General features: G+C 49.8%; 1 protein-coding gene across 2 annotated transcripts in view; it reads right to left on the bottom strand.

The window, feature by feature from the left end:
* The window catches only part of GRHL3 (grainyhead like transcription factor 3), a 36,219-nt gene extending 27,200 nt beyond the window's left edge, over positions 1-9,019 (bottom strand). Inside the window, exon 1 of one of the 2 annotated variants that reach the window (XM_021095540.1) lies at positions 8,757-9,019. In XM_021095540.1, coding sequence (XP_020951199.1) covers positions 8,757-8,773 — 17 coding nt within the window. In that variant the 5' untranslated portion in view covers positions 8,774-9,019. The other variant, XM_003127705.6, reaches the window with a different exon arrangement.

Raw genomic sequence — 13,303 nt, 5'->3', positions numbered from 1 at the left:
GGGGTAGTTAGGGAAGAAGCAAGAGGACTGGAAGTTTCTGGCCAGGTGCTGGGAGTGCTGGTGTCCTGCTTCCCACGCCTGCTCATGCTAACGATCACGTCATATTCTAGGACAAAGCATTTGGCTTCTAGAACGTCTTGGCTATGGATAAGGTTAGCCAGCATTGACTTACGTGCCAAATCCTGAAGTCCAAAACCTTTTGGCTCCCTGACGCCTTAAAGATGAAAACTGAGGGCTGAGAGCCCAGGGGGCGCCGGGTGTGAAAAGTGTTCTGAGAAGCAGTGAGCCCTACTAATGGGAGACAAAGCCAGAACAAGAGGGGAGACGAGATGACTCGAGCCTATGCAGTCATCTTCCCCGAGGGCCTCCACAAACTCTGTTGGTGTCCCTGTCCAAGGCAGAACACCTCAGCTATCAGAAGATGAAAGGGGAATGGGGGAGGAGGGTACAGGGGGAGGACTTGGCCCTGGGCAGCCCTCTGTCGTCAGCTCTTCACCAGGGCACAGCCCAGAACAACCTCTGGCACCATGGGAGGAAGCAGCACCAGGGGCATAGCCTTGCAGACCTGAGTAACTGTGTGCGACCGTGGGTGAGGCACTTAGTCCCTCTAAGGCTCATCTGTTAAATGGGCCTATTTGGCGTCTTCTGTCTGCCAGTCAGGGACTCTTCTAGGCACTGAGGAATCAACCAAGAAAAGACAGATAAGGCTCTGCTTCCAGGGGACTTACAGTCTAATTGGGGCAGACAGACCAAAACAAGGAGGTGAATGAGTGAATTTTAGTTAGTGATGAGTGCTGTGAAGAAAACGAGAACACAGTCGTGTGAGGGAGTCACCGGGACTGGCTACTGCAGAGTGGGGATAATCTCACGGGTTGTTAGGAGAATTAGGGGCATTAACCTTAAGAAATGTGCTGAGCCTAGAGCCCGCCGGAGAGTAATTGCTTAGTAAATAAGAGCCGTCATCGCTATCATCATCATGACCATCATCGTCTTTGAACCCCCAAATGAGAGTAAAGGGGAGACTCTGCCCGAGGTTCTTAAATTAACATCCTCCCCAAGCCTCCTGTCTGTGAACCAGGGTCCATGTCAAAAACAAAAGAGACAGTGTAATAACCCCTTGCCTTGACTTTCACATTCATTATCTCGTGGAGCCTCCCAACACATAGGATGTGTTATTATCTCTGCTTCACAGACCAGGAAATAGACAACAGAGACTTATAGGTGACCTGTTCCAGGGCACTGGCTGAGTGAGTTACAAAGCCAGTCTCCCGAGACTTAACTCTGTGACCATCACTCTTCCACCAACCACTGGTTTCCAAGAAGGGATGTAGAAGAAAAGGGGGAAAAGCCAATAAATCTTTTTTTTTTCTTTTTCTTTTCAGGGCCACACCCACGGCATACGGAAGTTCCCAGGCGAGGGGTCGAGTTGGAGCTGCAGCTGCAGGCCTACACCACAACCACAACCACAGCCACAGCCACACTAGATCCAAGCCGCATCTGTAACCTACACCACAGCTCATGGCAACACTGGATCCTTAACCCACTGAGCTAGGCCAGGGATCAAACCCGCATCCTCATAGATACTGGTCAGATTCATTTCCACTGCGTCACAGTGGGAACTCCCCAAACCAATAAACCTTGGTGGCATCCATCCATCTAACCATCTATGCCTCATTTTCATAAATATTTATCAATACTTGTTATACTATATGCCAGGCCTTGTCCTAAGCAGACGAGATCACAGAGGTTGCATTTTAGGGGCAGGCAGACAGACATGACTACAAAAACAAATGAACAGCTACTATCAGGTGAAGAAAACTATGGAGGAAAAGAAGCAGGAGGCCTTCTGACCTGGCTAAACTCGGGGGAGTGACTAGATGTTGGTTGAGAAGAGAGGTGGAAGGGAAGAGCGAGCATGGAGACAGGTGGGAAGGATCTTGGACCTTCCAGATGAAAGGCAAGGTCAAAGGCATAAGCCCAGGATGGCTCCCAGAGCTTGTCTGCCTACTGTGTGGCTGGTGTGAGCCAGGTTTTTTGCATATGTTGCCTAGTTTCAGGGAAGGCCAGCCCACTGAGAAGGAAACTCAAGCCTGAGATTTGATAATCCCTTGCATTTGCATAGCATGCTATATTTGTCAATATGCGTCTCACACATGTGTCATCACCTCTTATCCTGCAATGCCCCTGTAAGGTGGGGAGGCAAGGTATGACTATCCCTACTTGATAGCAGGAAGAAAATGCACCACAGTGAAGGCCACTGGCTTGCCTAAGGCCACCCAGCTGCTATCTCATGGCACCAGGCCTTGAACAGAGGTTTCTGGCTTCTGGCCTCAAAAACCTTCATAAGCCTGCCTCCTCAGAGCCTCTCTGGTCTGGCTTCTCCTTCATCTGGGAGAGAGGAGAATAGGAGACCAGGACAGAAGAGCTCTGGAGTCTGCCTGAGGGCTCCTTCCTAGGCTGTGGGGGATGTGCAAACCGCCCAGGCAGGGGTTCTAGTGTGGGTGGGGTTTTTCCCCAGCAGTTTACTCTGGGCCCACAGCCTGGGAGAGGTGTGCTCCATGCCCAGTTGGACTCAGCCTCCTGACCCCAGCATACATCTTTCTGGGCATCAGGATGGAGGCAGCCTAGAGCACTGAAGTAGGGTTTCCTCCCAAGTCCTTTCAGACTCTAAATGCACACTGCTTTCTGGCCGAGCCACTTAAAACGTCCAATGAGACTAGGTCAATGTTCCTCAGTCATTCGTTGAGGCTTTTCAGGTTCCAGGTAAAGTGGAAAGAGACTTTAGAAACCCAGTCTCTGGGAGCAGGTGACTTGCCAAAGGACACACAGCACATAACAGGATTGGGATTCGAGTCTCCTAGCTTCCCATCCAGTACTCAGCTCCATCACTACCTTATCTCAAAGGCATTCCAATAATTCGGAGGTGGAAAAATAAAGCCTCTTACTCAGTTTTACAGAGGAGAGGAAAACTCACCACCAAGGGAGTAGCCTCAAGCCCCACAAAAGGAGGAGGTGCCTGGCACAGGAGAGATCCAGTGATCTGGGTGTACCCCACTTCCCTGCAGCCGGAGGAGGAAGAGTTCCAGGGGCTGCCTGAGTTGGGTGTTGACACTGAGATACACCCAATGACTTGCCAAACCCTGCTGTGAGCCACCCAGCCTCATCAGCAGTGATCAATCACACTCACTAATTACCCACGGGGAGGCCCTGCCACGACGGCTCAGGGAGGAATCATTTTTCAGTCATCCCCATGCAAGGTGTTCCCTGGGCATGACAGGAGTGCTCCAGGGTTGTCGTGCTTACAAGTGGCCCATCTGGTTTCTGGATGCACAGGTTGTGAAATGTGCCTTGTCACATGGTGGGGGCTCATTTGGGGGCCTCAATGGGGAAATGGCAATGCCTAGGGCATGGCTCTAGAATGACTCCATGAATGAGGCAGTGTGAACTAACGGCTGCAGGGTGGGCCCCAGAGCTATGCAGACCTGGGTTCTAGTTTCAACTCTGTTGGTTACTAGCTGTGTGACTTTATGCAACTTGACCTCTCTGTGCCTCAATTCTCTTACCTGTTAAAAATGGGGGGAAATGAGAGCACTAAGCTCACAGGTTGTATGATACCCATTGTTCATTGAGGGCTTACCAAGTGCCAGATGCTGGCTCCAAATTTGCTAGTTACTGTTTTAATTTTTCCAACAACCTTGTGAGATAGTACTGTTGGAAAATGCAATGAGATAAGGGAGGCAAAGTGATCAGCATAGTGCCAGCACATAATAACATGAACTATTATTACTAATACTAACTTTGTGGGATGGCCCCCACAAACTGTATGACAACTCAGTCTCACTTTCTCCTCCTTCTAGTGGCAGGACACTTGGTGCTTGGAGAGTCCCAGATATAAAGAGGGGCAGCCACTGCCAGCTTCATCATCTGGATCCAGGTGGGCAAGTTAACTGAGGGCAGCCAGGCTCCAGCCAATGCTTCTAGTTGCATGTAAGTTAATTATGTGCCATTTTCTAATTATACCAGAAACTCACTTTCTCCCCTTTGAAAATTCTTCCCTTGACGGGAATTCTTCTTTCATGCTCTATTCTCCTCTCGGTTTCCTGTCCAATTTTCCTATTTTTTTCCCCCTCTATTGTTCAATTGAGATGTGAAAGTTGTTGCCATCCACCTCCAGACTCAGGGTACTACGTCCTTTCATTCATTCACTCACTGATTCATTCAACACTCACTGAGGGTTATTCTGTAATTGGCCCTGTGCTGAGGACTGGGACACAAAGGTAAATACTTCGCTGTCCCTATCCTCAAAAGGTCCCAATTCTTGCTGACCTCCTAAGAAGGCCCAGAGAAACAACACCTCATTCTGGTGACAGAATTTTCCTTCAAGACTTTCACTACATCAGGTGCTCTGACCTTTTTAAGGAGGCAAAAGGAAGAGAAGGAGGGCGCTGCCAGGATTATCTGCTCTAGTTTACAAATGGAAAAGCTGAGTTCCAGAGAGGAGGGAAGACAGGGAAAGAAGAAGGAACTAAGTTATTTTATAGGTCAGGCCGTGTACCTTTGCATCCTCATACATGCCCCGTGAGCTGCTGCGTGTTATCTACACATGCAGAAACTGACACAGAGGTTAGGGAGCTCATTCAAAAGTCACCAAGTCTGTATGTGGGGGAGCTGGAGCAAACACAGGTGTGACCCCACAGCAAAGCTCTCACCCTGCTGACTCAGCAACTACAGTGGAGATCAGAGGGGATCTGGGAGCCTTCTGCCTGCCAATCCTCTGCCAGGTCTTCTAGGCCAATGGTTCTTCACCTGGAACATGTATCAGAATCACCTGGAGGGCCTGTTAAAACACATATTGCTGAACCTCACCCCCAGAGTTTCTGATTCAGTAGGTCTAGGGTGGGGCTGAGAATTTGCATTTCTAAGGAGTTCCCAGGTGATGACACCGATGACGACGCTGGTCCAAGGACCACACTTTTGAGAAGAAAAAAAAAAAAAATTTTTTTTTTAGGTGAACCAGTAATTTTCTCTTTTAAAAATAATGACTCTCTCTCCTCCCTCTCCTCATTTCAAAAGTGACACAGACTTGTAAAATACAATATATAAAATGTGGAACCAATAGAAAAATTGGAAGCAGAGCCTAGAATTCACCTGCATTCCTCTGCTCAGAGACAAACACTGTGAACAGCTGGGCATATCTCAACTTTTTGCAACATCTCTGCTGGTGGGAAGCAGGGTGGCACACTGGTGTGGAGCATCCTTTTAGCCCCTGCAAGATCCCAGCTCTTCAGTGAGATCTTGGGAAGCCGGGGACAAGCCGAAGTCTCCGCATCTGCAAAGTTGTATTTACACTCCCAACCCTGACTGGAGTGCTGGGAGGATTAAAGGATATGACGTATGCATCAAGCACTGGACCCTGGGTCGGCTGTGGAATCAGCGCTCAAATAAAGGCTTGGCTATTATTTTTCTTTTAACCGAAAGGAGCTTCAGGTATGCTATTTGTTTCGGCCCTGCGGCCCTTCCTCCCCGCCCCGCTCCTCTGCGTGGACCCCTGAGAGACCCTTTTCGCTCCAGGCACCGACCGGGCTCTTCTGGGCAAGCTGAGCCAGCAGCGTGGAAGTGGCCACCACTGCTAGGGTGTTAGGGTCTTCGAGGGCTCTCGGCCCGGTTCCCCTGTTTTACAGCCCAGCCTTAATGAGGGTTTTTAACTTTTCATTCAGCAGCAGCGTAGCTCTGACTTTTAATAACACACCTCGTGCACGACAAAAATTTGCTCCTGGCAATCATGGTTTCGACCACAAAAACCACAGCGGGAGGCGTTCCTGGTTAACTCTTTCAGTGCTGCAGGCAGTCTGGAGCCCAGAGCTCCTGGCGCTCACGTGGAGCGGCGCCCCCCCCGCCCCCCAGCCCCGAGGTCTTAGTCAGGGATGGTTCTGGGCCCCCTCCCGCCCTCCACTGTGGCTGCAGCGAGCTCTCCAAGGTTTCGGGGAGGAAACTGCTTCCAGAAAAGCGGGGGGCGGGGGAGGGCAAACTGCCGCAGCCCGAATGGGTCGCACTCACTTCCTTCTCTCTCCTCCACTGATAGACCTACTGCGTGCTGATCACTTAATCTCGATCCTCTCATTTCCTCGTTGGGCGAGACAGGACTGCGCAAGCCGACTGAGCACCCAGGAGGCCCTCGACCACCATTTGGCCACCACTCCATTTAGGACTCTAAAGAGGGCAGCCTTCCTGCGGCCGGGCGCCCCCGGGGGAGCTGTTTTCCCGCGAGAGGAAGGCAGCAAGCAGCGACTTCCGGGATCCCCCACCGCCCCAGGATCCTTTGCGACTGGCTCTAGTTCCCCCAGCGCCTACGACCTGGGCTGGCGGCCCCTGGCCACTTGCAGAGGCCGCGTCCAGCCCAACCACATCAAAGGCCCGTGCGCTCCACCTGCCAGCTGCCTAGAGCTGGCTTCTGACTCCACCGCCTTGGCCTCCATGCTCCTCGAGAGCTGCCCTTCGAAGTGGCCTAGTAATCGGGCCCGCGTTTATGGAGCTCCTCCTCCAGGCCGGGTGGCCCACAGATGGGAGCTCACTGTTTCCCTGTCCAGGTAGGTGTTTTAGTCCTTATTGGACAGAGAAGGAAACAGACGGCCAGGGAGGAGAAGCACATTCACCAGGATCCTTAAGTTGCTGACTGGTAGAATCACGTACACATCTGGCTTTTTCCACTACACCAGGGTCTAGCAAGACATGGTTGTTCTTTGGGGGCTCAAAACGGACGCTAGGACCAATTCTCTTAACTCAGCCCTTTTAGGGGGACTGTAACAGCAACATCCCTGGCCACCGCAGCAGCAGCTCAAAACTTGCAAGCCAAGCATTTGATTCGCTGCCCACCCCCCACCCCTTATCAGTAAAGTCACTTGAGCCCCCAGGCACTGAGACTCCATCATTGTGATCTCTCAGGGTGACTTCAGAGTCTGCCTGCAATTACTCAGCAGGCACAGGTTCCTCTGACCCCACCCCAAAAGGAGAAGCCTCAACTGTCAGGAGATCTGACTTCAAAATCCAGTCATAAAGGAGGAGAAGAACAGGAAACGTCTTTGTTCACGTAACCCAGCTTCAGGATACTTACCCCCTAAGGGGCACCAATGAATACATTTCGGTCCACAGCCTCTGCTGTTTTAACCAACAGATCTAAGTGGGATGGAGACACATCACAAGATGGTTTTTTTTTGTTTCAAAGAATAGAGAAATAGAAAGCAAGGGATTCCAAAATGCTCACTGATTGGTTGTTTCTGTGTGAAGTGACAAGAGAATTTTAGATTGCTTTGAACCACTTTAAACCAACTGCTTCAAACCAATTGCTTTCCTAAAGCTATTGGATACCCCAACACCTCCATGAGGTGGGTACCAATATGGCCACAATTTACAGGTGAGGAAACTGACACTCAGGTGAAGTGACTTGGCCAAGGTCACACAGCTAATTAATGGCAGAGCTGGGACTTGAACCCATATGTTGGCTCCCCTGCCCCTGCTCTTATTCCAGTTGTAAACACATCGTCAACCCCAGGGAGTTCATTCAAGAGAAATCTGATGCCCAGTGGTCGTACCATGAACATAGTCGGCTAACCCAAGAGAATCCAAGAGCTGACTCGTATCAGGGAAACTTGTCTGCAGTGAGGACCCCCCAACTGCTCTACTGTCAGTTCTTCAAGTTCTTAAAACAATCTATTAAGGAGTAGCTAGAGAAAAAAAGATGGTTCAACCCTTGACTCTGCCCACTCACCTCTGAGGGTGGCAGGAAGAGGGTAGTCTGTGTTTTAGAAGCCTGGCTTCTGCCAGCTCCCCAAACCCAGGCTACAGCAGCCCAGAGTCCCAGCCTCATCCCACCTTCTCTGAGGCCTGGACCCCAAGCAGAAATCCATGATGAAAGCATCACCCAATGGGGATTCTAAATCCCAGATGTGGGCAGAAAGGCCCCTGCATCCTGTCAGGCAAGAGAGATGACCTCGCTGAAAACCACGCTCACCTTCCTCCGTCTTTGAACTGCCTCTGAGTAAAATCAACCACGTTTTGTTGGACGCATCTTTAGACCACGGCTCTGTGCTAAGCGTTTTACAGCCTTTACCACACTTAACTCTCTCAAGAATCCTACAAAACGTTGTTGTACCCATTTCCTAGGTGAGGAAAATGAAGCTCAGGTCCGTTGAATGACCTGTCCAAATCCAGATCGCACAGCCCTTGAGGAGCGGAGGTCTGGTTTGAACCTAGGTCAGGCTGACTAAAGAGTGCGTATGTTTAACCAGCGCACTGTAACCTTCCCACTTGGGACTGTTCCAACCCAACAAACAAGTCCCCTTAGAGAAACCCAACACTTTGCCTACGACAGTTCTTAGAACCACCTCAAAGAAGTTCCTTTTGGCATGAAGATAGAAAGCCTAGATGGGATTGGAGCCGTCTCTGATTTCTAAGGCTCCTTCACAGTATCAGAAAGTGGTGCCGAAAGCCTTCACAGTTTCAGTCCTGTGTTTCCCCTGCTTGGCTCGAAACTGCTCAGCAGAGAGAGAAAGGAGAAAAAAAAAGATTTTCCCAGGGAAACTCAGCCCTCGCTTGAGATGGGGCTTGCCTCAACACGCCAGAATGAGATCGTCAGCCCATTCATTTACTCTTACAAATTGCTCTGTGCATCTTGGCGCCAGCCTCCCAGCTCTTTCCCCTTCTAGAAAGCCCATCCAGCCTCCACACTCAGCGCCAGGCATCCACCGATGTTTACTCACTCAAGTTCATTCGACATCTTCCTGCTCCCAGGCTCCCAGGCTCAAATGGTCGATGGGCACTGGGCACCAAAGCTCTGCTGACCGCTCGTCTCTAATTCTTGCCTGACACAGACATTCCCTGCCCAGGGAAGTGTTTGATTTATGTTGAGGTTTCAGTGTCGGGATTCTGCTGACAGGTAGGTTCCCGGCAGCGCTGGCGCTGATTGGCTGCAGGTACAGGTGCTGCCGACAGCAGGTATACCTCAACAGGTGCAGCTGTTAACTCTTGGCCTGCCGAGTTGGGGGCGGAGCCATGGGGGGGTGGAGCTGACCAATTCCTTCCTTGGTGAGGGGGTGGGGGGTGGAGAGGAGGGAGGAGAAAAAAAAATGTGGGAGAGAAGATGGCTAGAGGAAAAGTACAGAGACAAACAGATACTTGGCTGAAGGAAATCCTGATTCCTGTTTCTGGTTAGTATCTTGGATACCCAAGACCATCCCCCTACACACAAATTCTTTTGACCCCTCCTCTGCCCAGCATCAGCTTCTTCACAGCCACTGGGCAATTCTCAAAGGAGAGAACATATCTTCCTCAGGGGGTCTATAGGTTTAAGTTCCCTTTCCTTTTTTTTTCCCAGAGCTTTCCCTTTAAGATAATGATACGTTATTTCTGAATAGTCTTTTTACAGTTATTCAAGTGATTTCTTTTGACTCTCACAGTAAATCACGGTATAAATATTATCGTCACCCTCCCTTCCTCCCCAGCACTCACAGTTGACAGGGGAGGAAATGGAAGCCGGAGAGGTAACGTGACTCGCCCAGGGGGACGCGCTAGTGAGTGTCAGAGCCCAGATGGGAATCTTCAGGCATCTCACACCAAATTTGGCAGTCCCTTTGAGCTGACGTCCGTGGCCTCAACGCAGCAGACATTTATTGAGCACCTGTTGTGTGCCAGGCCCTACTCTGGGTCCTGAGGGGACAGAGGCCAAAAAGACAGGGTCAGTGCTGTGGGAGGAGTGCTGTGTTGGTGGCAGGGGAGTGAGGGAGTAGAGTGGGAGGCAGGCTTTTCTTTGGTGTGATGCACATCTGAAAGAGATGTGAGCAAAGCACATACCTCTGGCCAACACAGAAGGGATGGAAAAGTGGAAGTCGGTCACCTGCAGAGCCTTAGCTGGCCAGTCGTTTCACATACTCTAACAAGTGTTTCTTTTGCTTTGGAAACGCAGGAGAAAGCAGATGCCTATTAGACGGTAAGCAATTGTGGAGTAATTGCCGTGAGCTCTCTTCTATAAAGAACAAGGTCGGTAAACCCAGAAGATCCACAAACACAAACAGGAGAATAGTAGAGCTTTTTTTAGAGCTTCCACCAGGATTAATTTGAAATTACGTCTAAGCCAGTCTTGGTATCTTTTGTTTTTCCTCTCTGTCCTCCCCACCCACCCGCTCCTTCCCTTTTGGCAAATTATCTCTTTACTCTGTCTTCCCGGGAGCCTCACCTTGGCCCACTCCTTCCTCTCTCAGGGAAAGGCGGGGTTTCAGCTACTCCTGCCAATTTGATGGAGGTGTTCAAGCTAAAGTCAGAACCCAAAGGAGCCTTCTTGGGGTATGGTCAGGTCTATGGGAAGGGGATGCTGGCTCTGAGAATCGTCACAGGTTGATTTCTCACTGGAGGCTGTGTTGGCGACAGCCACAGGGGTCCTGACAAATAATGGGAAATAATAATCATTGCTAATGAAGCCACCTCCTCAGAGCAGGCTTTGCCAGCCACGCTTGTTCAAGCAAGACTTTCAGTCACTATATCATACACTTCATTTTTGTTTTCTGCGAAGCCGTTATGACTTTTGGATGTCTTTCTGCTTGTGTGTTGTTTGTTTACTTCCCTTTCTTCTAGAATGCAAACTCCATGGGAGCAGAGACCTTGTCCGTCTCGTTCACTGTTGAATCCCCAGCGCCTGCCATGGTATCTGGGGGGTCCCCAGCGGACCACCCATGTCAGGTGTTGTGCTGAGCCTTTGCATACATCGTCTCGTCTAATCCTAACAACCACCCGATGAGACAGGCACTTTTATTGTCCTTGTTTGGGAGATGAAGAAAGTGAGGCATAAAGTGATTAAATACGTTACTCAGGCTGGATGTGGTAGAACTAGAGCTGGGATCTGACCTGAGAGCAGAGCCTGGGTGCCCAAGCACTGCACAGAGGTTATTGGTGGCAGGAGGGCTCTCTGGTGCCAGTTGTAACTGCAGAGCTTACTACAGCCCAAAGGATGGCACACTTGTCTGGGTACCTGTCTGCTCACCTCCTGAGAGGCTGTGGAGTTTCTGTCAGCTGTGTTGCAACTCACCGGTAAAGGGCTGTGGGGGTGACTCATGCTGGCTGGACCCAGGTGGAGGCTGGGATTCCAGGCAGCATGTCTGTGCTCGCTGGGCCTTTTTAAATGGGTCCTCTCCCTTTACCTCTGGATCTTGCCTCTTTAATCACCTGCACCCATCTGCAGAGATCAGCACAGGCCCAAATCATGGGCCAGAGGTTTCTATCTGCACATGAAAGGCTCTCCAAGGTGCCCTGGGTGAGATGGAGGGCCTGGTGGTCTGGGACAGGTAGGAAGGAACCATGAGCTAGTTTATGAGGTCACCAGACCCCACCAACAAGAGCTAAGCTAATCTGGAGGCACAGCCTGTTCTAGGCTTTTGTTGAAAGACTCAGAGATGCCAAGCTTTTAGAGAGACACTGCCCAGGCTTTGCTCCCGCTCCTGCCCCTTTCCTACTCCTGTGTAGTATGGGCATGGCCCAGGGCCAGGCTGGGCTGGCGTCTCTTCCCCTTCTTGGATTGGCCCAGTTCTTTGTTTCTTGGCAGAGGAGATGGAAAACAGAGACCAGCCAATCAGATGTGACATGATAATTATATTCACAATGATAACAGTAAATGATGGCTGCTATTTATTTCATGTTTGTATGTCGCAAGCATAGTGCCAAGAGGTACCTGTATTAACTGATAGAATTGTTCTGAGACGGGCAGACCTGGGTTCAAATCCCAGATCCACCTCTTACTGGCCGTGTGATGTTGGGCAAATGACTTAAGCTCTCTGAGCCTCAGTTTCCTCACCTGTAAATGGATATAAAAATCCCCCTCATAGGGATATTGTGAGGCTTAAATGAGATAATGTATGTGAAGTGCACTGTGCAGTGCCTGGCACATAGAATTCAATAATTGTTAGGGAAGCTTTTTTTTTTTCCTCATTTAATTCTCACTTAAACCCACTGAGGAAGCTGTTACCTCATTTTACAGAGGAAGAAACTTACGAGAGGGGTTCAATGATTTGTAAAAGCTAATAAGTGAAAGTTGAGATTTGAACCACTAAGTTAGGGATTGACCAAGTTAGGGATTGTCTTGGGTTCAAATTCTGCCTGACGCCAGCCGCTTGTCAGCTGTGCAACTGGGGAAATCTTTCCTCAGAGTCCCAGCTCCCCTCTCTGCAAGACAAGATTAGTGAATCTCTCTAAGGGTAGAGTTGCATTTAAATCACCTAGGTTTTCTTTTCTAGATCACTCTGGAAAAGAAATGTCCCCCTCCCCGATCCGCCCCTCTGGTGGGTGCACAGTCCTTCGTTCCTCCCTCTGCTTTCCAGGGCCGTGAGTGCCCATGAGCTGCTGTTCCCAAAGAGTGTGCCATTCTCAGTATGCTGGGGAGGAGTCAAGGTTAGGAGCACTGAGTTAGTAAGTGCTGGGAGCCAGGATTGCCTTGTCTGTCTGTGAAGGTTGTGCACGGTGCAGTCACGGTGCTCTTTATAGGAGGGAGTTTGTACTATTAGACACGGGGGCCCTGCTGACAGCCCTTCCTTTTCTAACAGGTTAAGACTTCATGGTTATCCCAAACCTAATGAAAATCTGTTGACCTGTGTAACAATATTGAAAGGACCTAAACTCAAATGTCAACAATGACAGGATTTTAATTGTTGCTCTCTCCTCCCCTCCCCCACCAAGTTTTCTGCATTGAATGTGCTTTGCTAAGTAGAAATTCTAAATAAAACTCTAGTTTAAATGTAGTTAAACCAAAATAAATGTCCATTGACTAAATGGCCATCATGTCCCTATGCTGACCGGAGTAAAGGTGGGGATAAGGTAGTAAAATCCAGAGTCCTTGCTCAGAGCTCCCCTGTGATGTGGGTGAATGGGGAACGGGGGCCATCCAACCTGCAGGCTCTAGGCAGTGAGCTCGGGAGTCAGAACAGATCTTCATCAGAGTGATTATCATTTATCGAGCACTTACTCTGTGGTACTTTCTTTAGATACTTTATCTCAACTTCATGTCATTCCTCCCTGTGAAATGGGATCACATAATCCATCCCAGACAGACTTGACTCCTGGCATACTGGCTAGGCTGCTAAAGGAGTAACTCTGGAGTCAACTGCCTGAGACCTTGGACAAGTGACTTCACTTTCTCATTACCTGATCTCCTTCTCAGTGAAGTGATCACTATGAGGATTAAGGAGATAGCACAGTGTCCTTCGTATGTGTCAGGCACAGTTCTAGGTGCTTTATGGGCCTATCGTGTAATTCTCTTGAGTCCCAT

The sequence above is a fragment of the Sus scrofa genome, chromosome 6 (genome assembly GCF_000003025.6).
Source record: "Sus scrofa isolate TJ Tabasco breed Duroc chromosome 6, Sscrofa11.1, whole genome shotgun sequence".
In the NCBI taxonomy this organism is placed as follows: domain Eukaryota; kingdom Metazoa; phylum Chordata; class Mammalia; order Artiodactyla; family Suidae; genus Sus; species Sus scrofa.
Note: the sequence above shows the minus strand (reverse complement) of the source record. Positions and strands in the feature narration are given on the sequence as shown.